Source organism: Ambystoma mexicanum, chromosome 3q, assembly GCF_040938575.1.
Source record: "Ambystoma mexicanum isolate Mex_15411 chromosome 3q, UKY_AmexF1_1, whole genome shotgun sequence".
Classification (NCBI taxonomy): Eukaryota; Metazoa; Chordata; class Amphibia; order Caudata; family Ambystomatidae; genus Ambystoma; species Ambystoma mexicanum.
This window is the reverse complement of record NC_090926.1, coordinates 156,086,182-156,109,148: the sequence shown is the minus strand read 5'-3', so window position 1 is coordinate 156,109,148 and position 22,967 is coordinate 156,086,182. Positions and strand designations below refer to the sequence as shown.

The 22,967-nt window shown below is 48.1% G+C and overlaps 1 protein-coding gene across 5 annotated transcripts in view; it reads left to right on the top strand.

The window, feature by feature from the left end:
• Positions 1 to 22,967, top strand: part of SLC11A2 (solute carrier family 11 member 2) — a 679,758-nt gene that overhangs the window by 503,058 nt on the left and 153,733 nt on the right. For all 5 annotated transcript variants that reach the window (XR_011304995.1, XM_069653368.1, XM_069653369.1 and 2 more), the window contains exons 12-13: positions 4,847 to 4,966; positions 13,286 to 13,435. Coding sequence is in view for 4 of the 5 variants with exons in the window: in XM_069653368.1 (XP_069509469.1) it covers positions 4,847 to 4,966; positions 13,286 to 13,435 (270 nt within the window). In the remaining variant the exon portion in view is untranslated. The remainder of the gene's footprint in view (positions 1 to 4,846; positions 4,967 to 13,285; positions 13,436 to 22,967) is intronic.

Genomic DNA, 22,967 nt, shown 5'->3' with positions numbered 1-22,967 from the left:
CTGTGGGGCCAACACGTCTCAGTCCTTGATCTACTTGGGTCTAGTATGTTCTTTTTCTTCCCAGATAGACAAGGTCTTGGTTCGTACAGTAGTTCATGTTTCTACAAGGTACTGAGCTCCCCGAAAATGAGAAAGGAGAGTGAGGATGTGTGGTTGTGGTGTGGTGTCCCAGGCCATGCCCTAGATGGTTGTCCCTGTTTCAGAGGGGGAGTCTGTCCCCATGAGATCCTTCCACTGTGTACCCAACCACAGGGGGACTGTTTGGTAGCGTGCATGACAGTAGTTTTGCAACTTGTGACTCTTAAACTCACACGCCCTTCCTCCCCAAGAAGTGTTGAAGAAAAGAGTTCGTCATATAAATAATCTAAAGATGGTATTGATGGGGCATTGTGTGTATGTTAGAAAATAATTCTTTTAGCTTCTTTTCCTCCATAGACATCTATGGAAACCCCAACATGTTGCTATTGTTTGTATACTGACCAGAGTTTTTGGAGGCAATTAAACCCTTTTTGCTTTACTTACCTTGCTTGCCTCAACCATTTTGGGGGCACTGATCAGTCCCCATGGCTGTCAGTGCACAGGTACCCTGTCCCTGTTACAGAATTCCTTGTTGTTTTTAAGCTGCACACATCAACTTAAGGTGCAAAAGGGGTACCTTGTATCCCTTTTTCTTGTGTTTTTAGTAATGTTTCTGTTACTTTCCGTTTCGTTTAACTTTATTTCTGCATTGAGCCATAAAGGTTTGCACAACACCTCACGTATATATTTCAAAATGTAACCATTTAGAGATGGTGGTGGAAAAGAAATGCCTTAATCAATAGAACCTTAGCATCCATTAATGAAAAATAACAATATGGAAACTTCCATGAATGGATTAGGCATCGTCCAGCTTTACGTACCTGTAGCCACGGAGAGGACCTGCAGATTTTTCCCCTAAAGGGGCAGCATTTGTTCCGGACAAGACTGGGCCCTTTGACGTTTGGACCCCAAGGATACGCACTCGGACTCATTGCAATATTTACTGGGGGATTGCATGCCATGTTAGTGTGGATAGGTCCCTAACCAGTCTAGGGTCGCAGAATTTTAACTCAAAAATATCAAAATTCGAAGCAGCTTCCTTGGTTTTAGAAGTCCTAGTACTAGTACAGCCAACAATTTGGTCCATAGTGACAGATCTAAAGCACCTCATGTGATTCGGCCAGTGTAAATGCTTGTTAAGGAGTGCTGCCTTCACTTCATGCCTTTTTGTAGACGATTCGGGACTCCATGAAGAAAGATTGACTGAGGGCCAAAAGACCTATTATGGATATCATGACTGTTGGGCAAGTCCTGAGCCTGCATGCTAACTGTCTTGTTAGGTAACCCATTTGTTCTGAGGGATCCAGCTACCCGTGAGCCGCTGGCTCACCTGGGGGGACTTGAGAAGATTGAAGTGGGAAACTGTGAGGGCCCTGTCTCTGGACCAGCAGGTACAGAGTGGTGGGTTAGCCTGTTGCCCCTTTGTTTGTTTGCAGCAAAAGGTCTGGTCCTGTTGAGCCTCTGTTTTTACTGGAGGGGATTAGTACAGAGGCCCTTCAGCTTAATCGGGGCCCCTTTCTCTCCTACCTGGTTAGTCTTCCTGAGTCTTCTCTTCCTCCAGTAGCTTCAATAAGGGACATCAGCATGTTTTTAATTGACAGAGGTTCCACCATAACCTTACTGCACTTTCAGTGGTACCCCCTTGGCCTCCCTCCCCTTGTTTCTCATGGATGTTGGCAGCTATTTCCCTGACCTAATTTGCAGGGTTAGGTAGGCTTGCCAATGGAGCTATATCAGTTTCCTCTAATGTTCTTGTCAAATTCCCAGCGGGTTCAGATGCCATGTTTGGGTCTGTGTCAACTGTGGGCTGGTTAAGTCACATCAGTGATGCTCATGTTAGTAGGAGGTGATAGAACCCCCGACTACCCCCCACACCTCCAACTAAGCAGAGTTTTGGGTCGGGCCAGATCCAGGGTACGGTGGTTCTCCAGCCATTCTGACTCGGGGCTTGGGTGGGTGGGTGGGGGGGGGGAGAATGGGGTGTAGTTCAGTATGCATGGGATCAGAGTGGCTTTATATATAGAATGGGGGGCTGTCGAACATGGGGCGCTCACTTTCCCCTGCGTATAATGTTGGTAAGGTTGTCAGAATGTGGGGTTGGTCGATTGCCGCCACCCCCATGCATCTCGGGATCCAAAATGACTGCACTACGGGCGGGTAGAATATCACGTGGCTCCACGGTCGTGATGCTGTCAGTAAAGCCTGCGTTTTCCCCCCTCTCCTAGCCCCGAATTAACAGCAGCGCTAGGTACACCCAAGAACTTTTGGATTTCGCCAATCAGCAGGTGGACCTCGCAGAGTGTTGGCAGGATTAATTGTGCTTCAGGGTGCTAGAACAGCACTAGGGCAAGCAGAAATGGCTAGGTTTGGTTTCGTATTTAGCTTGGCCCTCTTCAGGGTCAAAAATTAAATTTTTGGGCCCAGGGCTTGCTCAAGACCCGAGACAGGCCCAGGGCTTGCTCAAGACCCGAGACGGGCCCAGGATCAGCTGAGACGGAAATCAGGAAGGAAAACTCCACACCCCTGCGGGACGCCAACACTCCGCACCCTTGTCTCCCCATGTCCAAAAGTAGCTCCTGGCAGCAGATACTTTTCTACTCTGATTTTTATTTTTCTCACGTGCACTTTTGCATTTTACTGCATAATGCGGAGTACCATGTTCTCTAAAATGGCCAGGCCAGGTGTTTTTCACCTGTCCTTTTGCCCATCTTCCTGCCTTCAGAGGTCTGGCACTCCATATAAGGAAAGCCTTTTCCGAGGCAAAGCCTTGGCTTTCCTGGGCAAGCAGTGGTCCGTGTTTGTGGCCGGATGTGGTGGCCAGAGTTGTCTGGTCCCAGTCCACATCCTGGCCAAAGTATGTTTGTTGCTGGGCAGATGTGAAGGCCGGAGGCAGTCCATGATTGGACAGCCTGTGCCCTCTTGGTTGGTGAAGGTTCTTACCATTGGTGGGATCCGGCACGGCCCCAGCTTGAATTTAGGATAAAAGGACTCCTCCTGCAGCAATTCTTCAGATTGTCACTTGAGCCAATATCCCTTTGAAGAGGAGCATCCTGCTTAACACCCATAGATGTCTGTTGCAGCCAACCAGGGTTGCCTCCAGCAAAGTGCCGGCGATGCCCTGCTGTCCTGTGCTGAGCTCCTAAAGACCCTTAGCAGTGCTTTGACCTGTAGGAACAACCAGTCCCGACCCTGCTTGAGGGTCGTACCCTTTAGAAGCCTTCTGAAGTGTCCCATGGCCACCCTGTGCACTGACCAGCTCCACATACTACCTCTTCGCTGCACTGATCATTTCAACTTGCGACCTGGCAGACCCTAGGCTTCTGCAGGTGCTCTCTCCAGACAGAAGTGGGGCCTTGCAGGACAAGCTTCTCTGCCTCTGCTGCAAGGGTGTGGTGCTCTTCGCTTCAGCCCGCCTTCGCTGCCTGTGGGTTTCCTGACACTGTGGTAATTGGGATTGTCATGCATTTGTCATCCAGCTGTCCAGTCACATGCACAGTCTTGCCAGAGTGCTGGCTAGCCAGACCCACTCCTGAGGCCGAAGTGACATATGCATCCGCGGTTCCTGGAACTTCTGCAACAGGACCTTTTACTGAAGTAAGTGGGCCCAGAGAGTTAAATCAGAGTAAGGTGGTCGAACTTGCATAGCTGATCTCTCCCTCCATAGGGTTTAATGGGCACAAAGTCCTAACCCTACATTTTGCTCCCTGGTTGTGATTGGTGGAGTTCGGACTAAGGATCGCCCTTACCCACCGGGTATCTCCCAGACTGGCGAGATTTGGAGACGCCCCCTAAATACTGTGCTTTCCTTTGTTCTTGCATTGCTGGAACACTTGCACTCACAGTATGTCTTTGCCTAAACTTATTCTGCTACTTTCAAAGACTCCTTACTCTTTACAAAGGGTTATTTTTGGGACTTGTGCCTCCCAGGGCACTAAGCCCCATTCTATTTAGCGAGGAAGGACTTCTTAAGTTCTAGGGTCCCTATTTATAAGGCACTGTATTAGTGTTTCTAACTGGTTCTACAATACCTGCTTGATTTTCATGCACTTTACGGAATACAGTTTACTTGTGTTGTATCTGAACTATGTTTGACTGTCCTAAAAGTGAATTGCTTGTGCTCTTTAGCAAGAGCCCCCCATGGTGAATGTATACTTGTCCATAGTGTGGATTTAGTGATACGCCGACCTATTGTTTTCATTGCAAAACGTGTTCAGGCCTAATAAATCTATGTTTATAATGTCATGCCTAAATAGAATTATTGAAGTGCTCGGTGTGTGTCTCGTGGAGACAGTACACCTCTCTCACAATCCCCAACTCGGCCTCTCAGACTCTGCATCCACGGCTGATTCTGAACATCCATCTTCTCAGTGTTGTTTTTTTTTTAAAGTTAGACGTAGTAGGAGTGCCTCATTAGAGAGATCTCCCTTAGTCAACTGCCACTGTTTATTTTTTCAACGATAGCATAGAGGTTTCTATATCCAAGCAGAAAATGTATGAATAATGCAAAGTATGGTCATGTGCAGCAGATACAATCTGCACAACATTTACAGGCACTGACTTCACTTTTACTTGAATTCATGAGATTCTCTGCAAAGAACACGTCACCCGTAAAGGCGCACAGCTTGCCAGAGCCTTATATGGTTGGTAATGCTAAAACGTGGCTATGTCGTGAATAACACATCTGCCTATTTTTTGGTGCACTATTGATTGAGTGAGACCTGTCACCTGAACCTTACTGATATTAAACTTGTTCTTTCTTGTTTGCCAGGGTGCGGTCCTTGGATGCTACTTTGGCCCAGCAGCACTCTACATTTGGGCTGTTGGTATACTTGCTGCTGGACAGAGCTCAACGATGACCGGGACCTACTCTGGCCAGTTTGTCATGGAGGTATGTATTGCGTTCCATAATCCTCAGAGATCAGATACTTCAAGGCACTATTAGACCTTAGGCAGGCTGGCCTTAAACGCACAATCTAGTCTTGCAAGGCATGGTGGCGTTGCCTTCTTGGCATGGCATCCGAGAGATGAAGCTCAGGTTAGAGTTTCCATCATAGTTTATGTCTCAAAGGTTGACCTTGTGCCCATTTATTAGATACCTCCCTTTCGAGTCATTTCTCCTTGCTTACCAGAAAAAAGAAATGGAATAATTTAGCTGCTGCCACCCTTTGCCCTCCCTCCTAAAGATGATCTTGTGGTTACTGCATGTAACCCTTCCTTTCTCTGGAGCACAGTTAAGGTTGCCTGCATGGTTCAAGGAGCCAAGTCTAAGTACCTGTTGGCTTAGGGTCAAGAGAAGGTGGCAGCCCTTTTAGGTATGTTCCCACTGTGGCACCGGATTAGTAAACACACTCTCTTCTGCATTCCTTTCACTTTTGACTTTTAAATTTGAAGAGTCCACCAAGGGGTGCTACGCGTAGATAGATTAAATAAATATCTTGAGCAACCTTGAAAGGTGTGTTGTGGCCACCTTATTGGTCTTCCGTTAATAGCATGATTACCTGCAAACTGTACTTATAGTTACTTTTTCCTAGTAAAACGAACGTGTGCGAGCTGGTGATGGAAGACTCTTTCTAGAACATTCCTTTTAAGAGCTAGTCGCAGTGTGACACAGCAAGCATGGTCCCCTTGTTAATGTCTTTTGATAAGGCCAACCTGTAGTAATAAGCCACTGTTTTTTAACAAAATTACGCAATGCGGCTCCGAGATTACAGCTTGTTTTATCATTCATTTTGAAGATTACTTTCCCAGAAAGCCAGGCGTGTTTATATAATTGAGGCTCACTGCCAGATCTTGATACAGACTGTGACCACCATGCCAGCTGCCATCGTGGAAGAGTGCCTTGCATTCTAGCCTGTGTTAAGCAGTTTAGAGAATAATGATTTGTATAAATGAAACGTTTAGCAAGGTTTGTTTTTCTGCAAATTGTTTGATGCTGTAGGTACACAGATTAGGGCTTGTAAATGATCAACCTAAGTGGTTTTATATGTACATTACTATTATTCCATAAATGTATGATATATATATATATGAAATGGCAGTAGTCCTGTTCCTCTAGTAGACTCTAAAGCAAGTGCAGGGAGGGGTGTCAGGGAGGCCATGCAAGAGAACAACCTACCATTACTATGGTCTAGCTAAATGGAGAAATGGGGCCTCATCACGAGTTGGGCAGTACAGTAAAAATGCGCTGCCAATAGCGTTACCACTGCATTACCGCACCGGCCAATTACGAGTATGAGGGAAGTTGGAGGATTCACCTCCAGTTCTGAGCTGGAGGTAAATCCGCCAACTTTCTGCCCATTTTTGGCACAATTACCACTACAGTAATTGCAACAAAAATGCCTCATTGAGTCCTATGGACAAAAAAATTAGGGATTCACACCGCCATTTGTATTCTAGTGGTAATACTGCCGGACCAAGTGGAGGTAACGGTAATTGCATTGGGTGGTATTCCGACAGATTGACTGGCAGGATACTGCCCAACTCATGATGAGGCCCATAATATGTTACTGAAGCATCATCGCCTATGAATTGGGGTATCGTCACTGTTTTCATGTATCTTCTTTTTTAAGGAGTAATGCATGATTGCATTTGATGGATAACTTTTTTTTTTTTGCTTACATAGGACTGCTGGGATGGCTTTTAATTCCTCAGTCCATCCTCACCGTTAATAATTCCCTCATTTTGTACGTTGAGAGCTGATCTTTTCGAGGGGATTGGGTCCTCCGACGTATTCCATATCTATGACATGTAATCACCACAGCTGTGCTGCTTCGGAAAATCTTCGGTGTCTGCGTCCTGCGTCAATGACGTCGATACGCCACCCTCGAGGACCTCCTCCGACAGCCGATGTCACTGGATGTTATAAGTAGGACGCACAACGCCCGTAGCCTCAGTTCCGTTTTTTCCGCGAACCGGTTCACTTCGGAGATCTCGGCGCACCTCGACTCTTTGGAGTTTCTGTTCTTTCTCGGTTCTTCGAACCTGTTCGTATTGTGAAGTATATTCTTCGTGAAGATGTGTACCTCGTCTTCCACCCCGCGTCCGGGCTTTAAGAAGTGCACGGACTGTGGGTCCAAGATGTCGGTGACGGACTCGCACAACGCCTGCCTCTGGTGCCTCGGGGAGGCCCATGACACGGATGACTGTGTCGACTGCTAGTCGCTCACGTCCAAAGCCTTGCGGGAGCGCAAGAAGAAGTTGTCGGTAGGTAAGGTGTCCAAGCCACGGAAGTCGAGGTCTGCGGGGCTTTCGACGTACGATTCGAGGGGTGACTGTGCATCGTCGTCGCAAGTCCAGTGGGTCTCAGTCCCGGAGTCGGTCCCGCCACTCCTCTGCCTCTTCGAGGCACTCCCGGAAGCGCCGTCATCGGTCACCTTCCCCGTCCTCATCCGAGGACTCTGCCCGTCGGCGGGTCGCTTATCCCACCAAGCATGCGACGCCGGAGGAATGGGCTTCCTTCGGGAAGAAAATGTTAGCGATTCTTGAATCGCAGGGCACTGGTCCATCCGCGCCTCCGATTGGGGTCGTGATTGGTCGAGAGACGCTGCTCACACGCCTTCGGGCTTGGGTGGTCGGCACGATTCGCGGGAGAGGTCCCACTCGGACAAGGGGAATCGTTCTCGTCATGCCCGGTCCAGGTCCCGGTCCTCGACGCCCTCGAGACCGTGTGCACCTGTTGTGTCTTCGAGGAAGATGTCGATGCCGGTGGCGCAGAGGTCGTCGACGGACTCTTTCGAGGCCCCGCCTCCGAAGAAGTCGTCGATGCCATCGGCGCCCAGGCTGTCGAGGGACACGCTCGGGGCTCCAGCCTCGAGGCCTGTGTCGCCGCCATCGATGCTGTCGGCGCCGCGTCTGGCGTCAACGCCGATTCACTCGACGCCTTTCGAGGCTGTTTTGACGGGGGTACCCAGGGGCTCGGTGGAACTCCCTAGAAAGGCTCTGGCCAAGGTCAAGCATGGCTTTGTTCCACATTCTGTGCCTTCTTACCGCCATCTTGAGTTTATTTCAGAGGTGGATGAGGGCTCTGATGATGGCATGGTTCCTGATATGGTGCCAGACGAGATTCTCTCAGGCCATAGCCAAATTGAGGACCTGCGGCAGTCCCTGCACGATGCCAGTGGGCTGGACACCTCTCCCGAGGTGGAGTTTTGTAGGCCTGAGCCTGGCACTCATGCCGACTCCTCATACCGGCGTCTTATGTCTAGGGTCACAGAGTACTTGGGATGATCTGCTCCCCCAGGGGATTTTCTTCAGGATGACCTTACGGATATCCTCGAGCAAGGTCCACCAACTGACCCGGTACTGCCATTCCATATGGCTCTACAGAGGAGGGTGATGGCGGCTGGGACTGCTCCGGATAGTCTCCCGGCAGTGGGCAAGTCTTTGCCGAGAAAATACCGCCTAGCCAGTAGTGACCCCTGCCACTTGACCAAGCACCCCACTCCGGAGAGTTTGGTGATGCAGGCGGCTACGGCCCTGGCAAAGCAGGCGTCATATCCTACCATCCCTCCTGATAGGGACGACAAGCGTTTTGACGGCTGGGTGAAGAAAGTATTTTCTTCAGGGGGTATGGCGCTTCAGGCGGCCAACACCGTATGTGCTTGGTCGCGTTTCACGCACACTCTGTGGAACCCATGTTTCCTTAGCGGCTGAACATATTCCCGAAGGGGACGAACGGGATGGTTTCCTTGCCATGGTTCAGTATGGCAAGGATGCCATGTGTGAGGCCGTTCAGTCGGGGTTGGACATGGCAGATTGCGTCAGCCGGTCCATGGCGGCGAGCACCTTAATACGCAGGTTTGTGTGGTTGCGGAAGTCGGGGTTTGCTCCTGATGTGCAGGCCCGGCTCCTCAACATGCCCTTTGACGGGGAACATCTTTTTGGCAGCAAGGCTGACGAGAAACTCGAGAGGTTGCAGACCTCTAAAGCTGCAGCGAAGTCGTTGGGCGCTGCAGTTCGCCAACCTCCGCCTTTTCGTCCGAGGGGACAGCAGTGGAGAGGAGGTTAATTTCATTATTACTCATCCTTTGGTAAAGCGAGAGGAGCTGCCAGTCAAAGGGGCCACCATAGGAGTGCCAGAGGTGGAAAACAAGGTACTCGATGTGCCAAGGCCGCTCAGGCTGTTGCCTCTTTGCCCTCAGGCAACGCCGCAGCCGCTTCAGCTCAGTCATGAGGCCACATCCCATGGTTCGCCGGTTGGGGGAAGGCTGGCGCAGCATCTTGTAGAGTGGCGCGCCATTACTTCAGATGTGTGGGTTCTGGTGATCATAACCCACGGCTACTGTCTTCCTTTCCGGCAGAGCCCTCAAGACAATCCACCGGGGAATCTCTCTTTGAAGCGTCCGGATCCGCTCCTTGCGCAGGAAATTCAATCGCTGCTGGAGAAAGGTGCCATAGACCTGGTGCCTTTAGCGGAGAGGAACAAGGGATGGTATTCCCCTTATTTTTTGATTTCCAAGAAAGACAAGGGATTGAGACCCATCATGGACTTGCGCGGTTTGAACAAACTCCTCAGGAAGGACAAGTTCAAGATGGTTACTCTCTCTCTAGTCCTCCAGGCCCTGCAACTTCAGGACTGGTTGGTGTCTCTCGACCTCAAGGACGCTTATTTTCATGTGCCGATACTTCCAAAGCACAAGTACCTGAGGTTCACGGTTGGTGACTCGCACTTTGTTTCGGGTCCTGCCGTTCGGATTGACCTCCGCCCGAGAGTCGTCACCAAGCTCATGGTAGTGGTGGCAGCACACCTCAGGAAAGGGGGGATTGACGTCTACCCCTACCTGGACGATTGGTTGATCAGGGCGCACTCTCCCGAGCAAGTCCTGGATCATCTGTCCGTCACCTGCCACTCCCTCCACAAGCTGGGCTTCTCCCTCAACTTAAAGAAGTCCCATTTGACACCAACTCAGAGGCTCCAGTACATCGGAGCAGTGCTCGACACGTCCCTGGGGCAGTGTTTTCCTCCCCAGGTGAGGGCTCATCACATTCAGAAGATGGTGCACAAGTTTCAGCTTGCCCAGAGCCTCCCAGAGTTCGAGTTCTTGAGATTGCTCGGCCTCATGACATCCTGCATTCATCTGGTGCCAGAGGCCAGGTTGCGGATGAGATCTTTGCAATGGGCACTCAAGCTCCAGTGGTCTCAGTCCACCGGCAGGATTTCGGACCCTGTTCAGGTGCCGTCCTCGGTCGCCCAGGACCTTCTGTGGTGGGCCGTCGAAGACAATCTGATGAAGGGGGCTCCATTTTGGCTACCCTGGCCGGAGGTGACGATCGTGACGGACGCATCACTCACGGGATGGGGGGGCTCATGCCAACGAGTTGACAGTCAGCGGTCGTTGGTCTCCGTCGGAGTCCAGACTCCATATCAATCTGTTGGAGCTGAGGGCCGTCAGGCTAGCCCTGAAGGCTTTTCTGCTGACAGTGCGAGGGAAGAATGTCCTGATCCTGACGGACGGCACGGTGGCCATGCACTACCTCAACAAAAGGGGGGGGGGGGCAGAGTCACTTTCTCTGTGCAGGGAGGCGATGCAGCTCTGGTTCTGGGCAATCCAGCAGGAAGTTTTGATCTCGGCAGTTCATCTGGCCGGAGACGAAAACGAGACGGCGGACGCTCTGAGCAGGCAGAGCGCGATCTCTCACGAGTGGGAGTTGGCTCAGGAGATTTTCCTGGAGATCTTTGCCCTTTGGGGGACCCCTCAAGTGGATCTCTTCACCTCCAGTGTCAACCGGAAGTGCGAGAGGTTCTGCTCGCGGGAATTTCCTCCAGAAGGAGCCTTAGGAGACACGTTCGTGGTGGAGTGGTCATTCCCACTGCTGAACGCATTTCCTCCAGTCCCCGTCATCCCGCAAGTACTGCGGAGGTTCGGTTCCCGCATGATCCTCATTGCTCCGGCATGGGCCCGGAGGACGTGGGACCCGGACCTTCTCGACTTGTCCATCTGCCCTCCACGTCGTCTTCCCTACGAGACGATCTGCTCTCATGAGAGGGGAGTCAGGTTCTCCATCCAGAGGTCAGATCCCTCAACCTTCACGCTTGGTTTCTGAAAGGTTGAGGTATAAGGATTGGGACCTCCCTGAAGACGTGATGGAGGTATTGCTCTCGGCCAGACGGCCCGCAACAAAGTCCCTGTACCGTTGGCGTAAATTCTGCGACTGGTGCAGGGTTAAGAATGTGGATCCTTTTGCATGTGACATTCCCATGGTTCGGTCTTTTTTGCTTTCTTTGGCCCACAGGGGCTTCCAAGTGGGTACCATTAAAGGTTCCCTGGCGGCGCTGTCCATATTTAAGCGCTCACCTGAAGTGTTCCTATTTTAAAATTCCTTTACTTTCTCAGTTTCTGAAAGGGCTCACTAATGTGTTCCCTCCGTCACCTTTCCAGGTGCCCGGTTGGGATTTGAACCTTGTTCTCAAGTTTCTGATAGGTGCTCCGTTTGAGCCTTTGCATTCATGCCCTTTGAGACTGTTAACTCTTAAAACTGTATTTTTGGTTGCGGTCACTTCCGCTCGCAGAGTGAGTGAGTTACAGGCACTTTCAGTTAAGCCACCCTTCACTGTGTTTCATAACGACAGTGTTGTCCTTAGAGTTCGTCCTTCCTTTCTTCCGAAGGTGGTGTCGGAATTTTATTTAGGCCAGAAGGTTGTTTTTCCGGCGTTTTATCCTCCTCCACATCCTGGTAAGGAAGAGGAGAGGCTCCATAGGCTTGATCCTAGGAGAGCGTTAAGCTTTTATATTTCACGCATGTCCCGGGTCAGAGTGGACGATCAACTCTTCTTTGGTTAGTTACGCTGGAAAGCGTTTGGGACAAGCTGTGACGAAACCGACTTTGTCTCGCTGGATTATTTTGGCTATCTCTGTGTGTTACCGCTTGGCAAGTAAGAACCCACCAGTCGGCTTGTGGGCCCATTCTACCAGGGGTATGGCTGCCTCTACTGCCCTACAGAGGGGTGTTCCTATTCGTGACATCTGTAATGCAGCCACCTGGGCTTCGGTACATACTTTTGTACGTCACTACTCCCTCAATTCCATCTGTGGGCAGGATCTGGCCTTTGGCAAGGCGATCCTTTACACCGCAATTTGATTGGGCATTCTAAATTTCTGTTTTCTAAATTCTTTACCCATCTCCTTGCATTGGTACTGCTTTGGGAGTCTGTCATAGATATGGAATATGTCAGAGGACCCAATACCCTCGAAGAACAAGTTACTCTCTTACCTGGTAATGTTCTTTCAATGGGAGGGTCCGACGACGTATTCCATATCGCTCCCTCCCTGCCTTCCCCGCTACAGAATTTCTTATGCGATTGCAGCTTACATTTCTGCAAGGCTTTGTGTGTCAGACTGGCAGAAGACTGCTGCCACACGTTCTGGGAAAAAACTACAACTGAGGCTATGGGCGTCGTGCGTCCTACTTCTAACATCCAGTGATGTCGGCTGTCAGAGGAGGTCCTCGAGGGCGGCATATCGATGTCATCGACGCAGGACGCAGACGCCGAAGATTTTCCGAAGCAGCACAGCTGTGGTGATTACATGTCATAGATATGGAATACGTCGTTGGACCATCCCATCAAAAGAACGTTACCAGGTAAGAGAGTAACTTGTTCTTCTTCACTCATGCCTTTCATTATCTGCCTTTTTGATTCCGTAGTGAATTTGCTACATATAAAGCGTCTAGGATTAATTCACGAAATGATCATGATAAACATTCAGCTTAATTGGCACATTTTCCTAAATCAAGAATTCAGAAACTGATCAAGTAGAAAATAAACTTTTTGCACATCTAAAATTGTAGTTTTAGCCTATGCCCCTGTAAAACGTACTTGGAATTTCCAGTCGGTGATCTTTCAGTTTCTCACCATTGAGAAGTCATTCCAGTTGTATTTGCCCAAGAGAATGTTTGGCGTGCCAAAAAGAACATGAAAACCTTATCGACATGTGAATTGTAGTATCTCTTTGCGATGAAATGTGAATCATGCAGCGCACTGTGGCATGGCAAAGGAATTGTAGTGCAAGACCGACGATAGAGCTGGAGACTATGCAGTCTCTAATACTAATGCATGGGCGGGGCCGTGGGAGAGAATGCAGTTATTACACCTTATCTCATGGTCTGCTAACCATAACAATGTCAGCCATTTTTTCCTCACCTGCGCAAGTTGACCATCTTAATGGCAGTTTTCAAAATAATTCATGTTTTCTGTTTTTTACTTTCCAAGGGATTTTTGAACCTGAAATGGTCACGCTTTGCCAGGGTGATCCTGACCCGTTCTATTGCAATCACACCAACCCTGTTAGTGGCTGTTTTCCAAGATGTCCACCGTCTGACTGGGATGAATGATTTTCTCAACGTTCTCCAGAGTCTCCAGGTGAGGAATACCACTAGAGCAAATCATTAGCACTGTATCCCATCTGTTGTTATAAAAACGGTGGCAATTAGTAGGCATGGTTAGTTTCTCGTTTAGTGGATTTAATGGATGAAATACCCAAAGCCGACTAAATGGCACAATCCAATTGTTACAGAGGTACTGAATCCTTCTCCAGTTGGTTAGGAAGTGATGAAAAGTAAATTTCATATGGCACGTTCTTGTTTAGTAAACTATTTCAAATGGGTTTGTTTTAAGTCTAGTGACGGGTCTCTAGGCTGTGTCCTCACATGTACTGTCAGAATTTGTGAGCTACTGACATCTGGTTACATGTCTTAACACCAAATCTTTTACACCTAAAGTATTTTCCATCAAAGTTATTTCACCTAAAACTTATTTACCTAATGTAGATTCACATAACTAGAAGTGTTTATTTACCGAAAATGTTACTCCGAAAACCTGGATACCAAATGTTTTTTTTTTTTATTGGGGTGGTCCCCCAAACCCCAATAAATCGGTATACCGAATTCATTTTTTATTTTTTTACTGGGGGGTCCCACTAGACCCCCGTTTTACACCCTTAAAAACACCCCAAACATTCCCAAACAAATGTAACCCTTTAACCCACCCAAAAATACATTATACCATAAACATTTTCAATGTTACATTGTTATGTACAATAACAATGTAACATTAAAAAAACAGTTAACATTCAATATTAAAAAATTTCAGTAAAATATTTTTCATTTTTAGTTGAAAAAGCTCTCAATGAAAATTATTTTGGTGAATAGTCTGTTGTCATACGCCGCGGCGGTTGGCGTTGCTGCCACATTGGCAGCTGCTTCGTAGGCTACATCCCCATTAGATCCCGTCACCTATCTCCCAACGAAATGTGCCGGTCTAGCTGCCTCCCATCATGGCCGCCGCTGGGAGGTACTTATTACTCCCTTTTCCCAGCGGTCATTGCATTGCAACCCCCTTGGCATGTTTTCTCCTTTGGGCGTAAACGCTAGTTTTCCGTTTCTTTGCTTCTTTTCTGAAGCCCTTTTTTCTCTTTGTTTTCTCCGTTAGGCTCTCCGCCTGCCTCTCAGTTTTTCCTTCCAGTACTCGGTCCACCCTCCCCCTGACGGCAGCCCTTCCATTTCCAGGTCCCCGCTCCTCCGGCAGCCCGGCTTCTTTGCTTCTCTGCCTTTGCTTACCTTCGTTTCCTCTCTACTTCCTCCTTTCGTGCTGTCTTCCTTACCATTGCTGTTGGATTCGGCTTTGCTGTGCATCCCGGCCTTGGATCCCGTACTCCGCTGGCATTCACCCTTGTTTGGTACAGCCCTCATTCATTACCTCAGTTGGATCCTCCTCACGCTCCCAAACTCTGCTGGATACGACCTCGCTGGATCTTTCGGGTACCGCTGGAGCATCAGTCACTGGTGCTTGGAACTCCTCCTCTTCAGCAATGGAAAGGGTTTTTTCTGCCTTTGGGCTTTTTCCCTTTGCCTTGGCCTTTCTCAGGAAAGGAGCCACAGGACTGCTGTTCTACAGGCATTCACTGTGGATTCTTCCCACGGCAGGCTTTTTCCACAAAGAAAAGAGAAGGATTATTTGACCCGGCGCCACCGACAATCCAGAGACCCTGAATCAAGCAGTTCAGGTGAGGAGAGTGTGGAGGGGAGGGGGTTGGAGAAAGAACTCAAATTGGACATCTGTATACCCTGACATCCATGCTAGTGTCTTTATTTGTAATTATTTTGCTATTTAAATAGAGCACACCACAAACTGGAAGGTCTCCTGGTGTCTTCTATGTGTTTGTTTTCATATTAACACCAGCTCAATGCTCCCTGTTTTATTAACCTTAAAAAGATCAAAGCTGAGAAATCCATGCCAAAATCTGAGCTTGATATGCAGGTTACATAGATCTGTCTTGGGGGAATTCAACCTACTTATTGGTAGACATCACAGAGACATGAACTCAATCGCCGGGCAGAGCTTGCCACTTTGTGGCAGGAAGGAGGCATGTTGATAGGGCAGTATTATATGTTGTGTGGCAAAGTCCTTCTGCATTACTTCCCTTGTCTTTTTGCTCATTCTTATGAGGAGACTGGTTAGTCCATAAGACTATAAGTGCTGAAAGACCTTGTCTCTGTTTGTGAACTTCTTGTATTGTGTAGGAAAGCCCCTAATAGATGCTCACACCAGAAAAAAGATAACCCGCTAGAGAAAAAGGCCCAAATACGCCACTTGCAAAGAAAGTTTATTTCCACAAAAAACTGGAAAGCGCCAACAAAGAACTCTGCTGCCGCAGAACGTTCTGGCAATATCTGCAGAAGCAGCACATTATAAAGGTACATGGCGTCATCCGTGACATCATTACATACAGTTAAAACCCGTGCGGCTGGTTGGTGAGACATTATACGTTGGTAGCCTGCTCCATAGGGGATGCCTGGCCATTGGTCCCAACCCCGTCCGTCCATCCATCCATCTTCTTCCACATGGGTGACGCTGCACTAGTCATTGGTCACAAGTTATGCAATTAGCAACTATTCGCAAACTAAACAACACATCTCTATGTAGCAATGCACATGGTACAAGCAGACATGGTACAGGGGGAAAAGCCGAGGTCCTACTAAACCACACACACTTCACTCGCTCTCAGACAGGCTGGCACCTCTCCAAGGTCTTCTACCGTCATTCTGGGCTATAATTTCATCCCTCCCTGCACCTTGCAGCACAGATCACGTGATCTAGAAGTGAAGGCAGGAAAGCCCTGCTCTCTGATCTTTTGATCGATCAGAGGTCTAACGGGTTTATGATCAGTGGTCTAGGGCTGGCTGGTATCATGGAATTCAGAGGTCTTAGAGCTGGGGCATTTGGCTGCTATAACTTTGAATTGGGACTGGTGGGGTTCGGAGGCCCGTGCCCTTTTTCTCATGGGATCGTATCATACAAGGATGCTCAGCCCTCTTCTTGTGGCCTTGCAGGGCACATTCTTCCCAAAGCATGGTGGTTGGCAACATTTTAGGACAATGAAGGGTCTACGGATCTATGTGGCTCTGGCCATTCTCATCAGTGCTCGGGATGCAACCTGTTATTTTCCTCATGTTCGCGGCCTGCGCATGGGATGCTGGCTGCTGCTCTGCGTTTGGGCCATACGCTCCAATATGGCTGCTAAGGATGGCATTTGTTCCCGCATGTGCGCTATATCTATAGAGCATGCAACAATATGATCGTGTAGAAGCCTTTAAGAGCAACCCCCTGGTAAGAACATTACCTTCCACGGTCTTTGCCTTATTCCGAAGCGCTTGGGGTGTGGGAGTACTGTGTCCCCTTTCTAACAATTGATAAAACTGCACGCAGCCCCTTAAAGTGAAGTGCGGTTAGGATACTTTTTATTCTGAAGCGTGAAAGTAAGCGTCCCCCAATGAGGTAGAAAACCCCCCTTAATGAGAGGCAATAAAGGACACACCCCAGGAGGGAATGAGACAACAACCAAGTGCGGGTGAGGTTAAAAGGCTTTTATCTAAATCAAATAGAGCATGCAAAGGACTCTGCAAACTCTGAGAGCGCTCTGTCTGACAATAGCAAAGACAGTCAATTATATTACAAATACACGTCATGCATGAGGTAAGCTATAGGGGGCCACAGAGTCTTGGGGATTGGATGGCGATGTCTAGCTATAGGTTCAGTGCTCCATGATTGGCGCAGATCCACGTGGTGGCATCCTGGCGTGCTTGAGTCAGCTGGGCTCATCGGACGTGGTGCTCGTGAGCACTGGTTGTCAACGAAGATTCACCACGATAGTTCTAGAAATTTGCCCTTTCGGCCTTTCATACCCATTCATCACATTCATTTATACCAAGTTGTTATATAAAACTTCCAACACATTAAACTAATACCTGTGTGGGGACACAGGAAAACAATATGCAATACAAGGTTGTTTCTATACATCATCATAAAATTGTCATTTGCAAGGGGTCCAGTCCCGTGGGACCAGGTATCTCATCAGGGGGCATGGGTCAGGCAGTCTTCATCATTTTACTCTGTTTGGTGTAGTAAAGGATGACTCTGAGGGATGTTTGCACAAGGACGGATAACTGCCTTTGTGGTCTGTTGGATTTGGGGTGAACTGGGGTATCATTGGGTCAATTGGGGCACCTAACTGGCACCTCAAAGGCGGTGGGATTTAGGACCAGGTAGCTCATAATTCATTTGGCCTAGCCAAGGCGGTCTCTGCCATGGGGGAGGTAAATACTTGAAGCGGGTCCAGCAGCAATGTGGGGAGGTGAGGCTGTGCAGCTCGCTCATCAGCGAGCCCCTGCGGGCCTTGGCGGGAGGAGGGGGGAGATGGCCTTGTAGCACTAAGCAACTCTATTCACGGGGCGGCACACTATACCATTGGAGGGGATAAATGTTAAGGCTGGGAACATTTGGGAAAATACACATTTCTGTCATTTACCTTTGTCTATATTACTAAACCCATAAAAAATAGAGAATTGTCAATATCACATACAGTACATAACATTAGTCGGTCTTAATACTTGTAAGTCAAGGAAGTGGCGGACAAATAAAACATGAGGTAGTATCAGGTTGGGTCATACCCTCAGGAGCACGAAAGCAGCATATTAATATAACATTTCGATTATACTATAAACTTATTCGATGCCCTATGTGGCTTACATATAATACGTCACATCTAGTTACATCATACACAAGCATTTTATATATTGCTTTTTCACTTATCCTTTTTATAATAGCAGCACACATTGGATGGCACAGGGTAAATATTTCGAGTAGTTATACACTGGACCTTAGGACATGAAAGCATCATGAGGGCATGCAGGGTCACTTTGCTTTAACATAAGTCGCCTGTATTATACATTTACCATTGATTACTTCACATTCTTGGGCAACAGGAATAAGGCTGAGAGACTCGAGGGTTTAGTATATGTGGTTAACACATTATCTGGGGAACTGAACAGGGGGTTCAGGGACACCATATATTACCTGTGCGGGGGTTAGGCATGGGTTCGGGGTGTGTTTGAGGGGGATGGTTTTTGTTCTTTTCCAGACTTCAACAGTCCAGTCCAGACTTCAACAGTCCAGTCAGTCCTAGGGCAATGATGTACTGCGGAAGGAAAATGATAGTGTTTGTTCTGTTGCTTGTTCGTGTCTAATTGCTCGTGAGAAAAGGCTTTCAGCGGATCTACCATGGGGGGGGAGGGTGGGGGAAGTGCAGGCCTCTCTGTGTTCGGTCAAGTGGGGGCTAAGCTGCAGTTTTGTACGCCAGCTATTCTGCATGGGCCTCGGTTCAGTACACTTAAAATGGAGTCTTGCTTATTACAAAATGGTGTCTGTTATGCCAGGCTACTGAGCATAACATAGAGCCTCACGTAGGTGGGCAATGCAGGGGAGGGGGGGTCCTACAGACCTTTCCTACAGACCTTTTCTTCCATACATTTCCCCCCTTTTGTTACTTAAGTAACGAATACTGCAACTCGCCCAACCTCTGGCGTTCCTTTTCATTCACTACCGCTTCATCCCATGCCAGTGTTCCTTTTATTGGCATCCAGGCTCTACACACCTCTCAGAGACTTTCCCCTCCTAGCATATTCGTCTGTTGTGCAGGTCATATATATATGCATCCCCGTCCCCCTCCAGATCTACCCATACCTCTTTATACCATTCTAGTTCCAGGGGCTCTTTTATTGTCGTGTGGTATAATCTGTCCACTATATCCCCGTCATAGTATAACGGTACCATTCTATACTTGGGTTCGGGATCCTCACCGGTCTGTACTTGCACCTCCTGCATGGTCTGTGCTGTTCCTCTAGCTTTGCCCATTGTCACCATCATCATTGCACCACTAGGGACTGCATTTGCACAGCACCGAAGACCTAGCTGGCACACACAAAAAATCAGTAGTAAAAATACAATAATGGGCACCAGCATTTTGATAGTCAATCCAGCCAGGATGGTAGCCAGGAAAAAAGGTTGTCAAGCCAAGAGCTTGGGTCCACTCCACCTTCTGTCTTCATCCGCTCCCCCAAATTGTGCACTGCCGCAATAACGTGTGATAGTGTTCCATTATCCGCGTCTTCAGAAGGCACGAATGTGCAGCACGCGCCCCCGATTTTTCGGCTAACACCTCCATCCATCGCCGTCAACAGGTCTAGGACAAACCTCTTCTGCATTGTCATTAGCCTTAGGGCCCTTAGCTCCACCTTGATCATGTTGAACCCTTCTTCAGTGTCATTGGCCAGTTGGATCAACTCCCAGTGCGTGATTTGGAGCCATTTTGCATTGGCTCGCGCCTGGATACTCGGGACGAGGGAGGCAAAGAAGGTTTCAGTGGAGTTGAACAGCCAGTACTTGTCAGGGATCTGTGCCAACAGATCTGAGGAGGCTTTGGATATGTAGTTGGACGATCTCCGCTTTCGTGATATCACACCTTGTGCGTTGTCCGTTGACATGGCATACAGCAGTGGTTCTTCTGCGGATTGTGGATTTTCTGGGCGACGGTCGGCTTGCAATCCCTTTCCTCCTTCGATGTGACTTTCCGGGATCACCATCAGGGCTGATTGCAGCGTCGCCAGAGAACATGTGCCCCTCCAAGACTGTGGGAGGTGTAGGTATGCCTGTTTACCGCAGACCTAGTAATTGTCCATAAGTGCTGATGTCCCTTTTTTCATGTCTGGGATACTGAGTGTCCGATTGCAGCTCTTATTTGTGCCCATGTTGTTTTTCACCTCGCCATTGAAGCATAGTTCGTAAGATATTTCTTTTTGCAGCTTGAACCGCTTTTCTATAGCTGTCACCCATGTTAACTTTGTGATGTGTTCCGTCCAAACAGGTGTGCGGGTTCTCTCGAACCATTGTAGTTTCTCTGCTGGCAATCCTCGTAATGCTTCTGCTTTGCATGTTACTTCATCCTTCCATTTATTTTCTGAAAACAATGTCCCCTTAATCACGAAAAAAGGTTCTTTCAAACATATCACTCCTTTAGCTCTTGAGTAGCAAGTCTTTTCGTTTTGCAGCATTTCGAAAGATACTGTTTGTGCCTGGAAGGTCTTCGTAATTCTACATAGGGTGAGATGAAGGAGACACTGGGCGTCTGCAAGAGGCAATTCTTGAGGCAGTAGTACCTTAGGTGTGCCTGAGGCGTGGGGAATCGAGGAACATACATAACAACTCTCATTAGTTGTCTGTTTTGCGGTTGAGCTCATATCCGCCTACCATTTATTTCACTGGTGTCGGTGCCTAGGGTCTTCTATTGTGTCTAGCCCCAGGCCAGAATACTCATCATATTTTTTCCTCCCAACCGCCCTCCTCCTTCGGTTGCTTTTGAGATAGGTCTTCGCATTTCTTGCTGCTTGCAGCGTTGTTTCCTGGTTACCCGCCCCCCCCCCCTTTTCCCATTCATCATATAAGGCCAGAAATCTTTCAGACATCTCATCATTTTCTTCCTTCCTGCTTACGGGTGACTCATTTTTTATGAGTGAAGTGATTGTTTGTGAGGGCGGGGTGGCAGTGATGTCGTCCAACCATGATAAAACAGAGGGGTTTCGATCATTTAACCCATGAATATTATATTCAGAAGCGTTGTGCGGGAGAGTTTGGCGTGGGGTACTGGTGACACTGGGGTGCTGTGCATGATCAGGGTGGGTGTCATAACCTCATACAACCTGGAAGCCATCCCATAAGCTCCTTCTTTAACCATCTTTTTCCCATTCACCATGCTTGTTCTGTTGTTGGTTCCATTCCCTCCTCCCTCATTCATCTCTATAGAGAGGAATGTAATTGCCCAATAGAAGGTTAGTCCACACATCATTGTAAAGAATATGACTGCACACACAAACGGACAACACTCATGCGAGTATCTGCGCAAATCAAAATTCTCGTTGCCGTCTTGATCTGCCCTAACATTATTCTGTGCGAGCTGCCCATTCGTTGCCATGGTTTCTCCTATACATTGAAACATAAAAGTGTATTAAGCAACCTTACAACAAATATGTAGACGTTGAAGAGATAGAGAGAGAAAGAGAGAGAGAGAGCGCGAGAGAGCTTCATGTTAAATTTTCAATATACATTTTTCATGCTACACAGTCATCTTTTTCAGTTTATTTCTTTTCAATTTAGACCACTATGTAATGATAGGATGCAGTACATTTCTTTTTCCTCATCTATTGTTACACTTCTTCTGGTTGTTGTACCCCTTCATCCTCCATCTGTGTGACATTTTCATAGGCTTTTCGTACGTCTTTTAAATGTATCCAATATCTCAGGCCCTTTACCTTCACTGCCTTCGGTGTACTAAACACTACTTCGTATGGGCCATGAAATCTTGCGGCATTCCACCTACGCACAAAACTCCTCACATGCACCATCTCTCCTGGCGTTAACTGACCAGTTGGGTTTTCTTCTGTCAATTTTGTTTCGTTTTTTTCTCGTGTGTGAATGGGGGTGCAAGTTGTCTTGCTATAATGCGGGCCGCTTTGGAGAGCTTTGTCAAGTATTCATTAAACTCTTCACCTAGTACTGTGGTGCTTCTATGGGCATCTGAATGTCTGCGGAGTGGAGAGTGAGCTGTATGCATGTGCCTTCCTGTCACTATTTCGTGTGGTGACAGATGGTGGTCCTTGCTGGGCTGATTTCTCAGCTCGAACAAGGCTAATGGTAGACAGTGCACTCAGTTCTTTTTAAGTGAGAAGCACAATTTCGACAACCTCCCCTTGAGGAGGCCATTGATTTTCTCAACTACGCCATTACTTTGCAGATGGTAAATCGAGCATAATTTGTGTTTGATTCCTAGCAACGCTGTTACTTCCTTGAAGAGATCATTGACAAAATGTGTGCCATTATCCGAGTAAATTACGTCGCAAATACCCCAGCGCGGGAATACCTCCCTCACTAAGAACTTTGCAGTGCATTTGGCATCCGGATGTGCACAGGGTACTGCTTCAACCCACCTTGAGAATGGACAAACCGCTACTATCATGTAACGGGCCCCATTACATCTCTCTCCCATGTCTGCATAGTCAATATGCAGCTCTCTGAAGGGGCCTGTAGGTTTTGGGATTCTTCCTTGTAATGTTCTCGGTGTCATTCCTGAATTATATATTTGGCATTTGGTACATTCCATTGCCATTCTTGAAAGTTGTTCCTGTAGACCTGGGACAAACCAGTTCTCCTGAATCTCTGCTGCAATATGCTGTTTCGCATTATGTGCTGGGAAATGCAGTTGTTGGAAAGCCACTTCTAATAACTTGAGTGGCATCACTACCTTACCTGTGTTGCTTTGACGGCATAGGAGGTCTGTTGCTGACTGGCTACATCCCCGCTTTTCCCACAGCTCCTTTTCCTCTATTATTGCCCCATCATGCAGCTCTAGTATTTGTGACACAGGCATGGTATTATAGCCATCTGGGAGATCCTCTTCTGCGTGTTTTTGTATCAGGTACTCACCTGTTCTCTCTTTCACTAAGTAAGAAGCTTCTTTGGCAGCAGCGTCCGCTGCTGTGTTCCCCAAAGAGATTACATCTGTGTT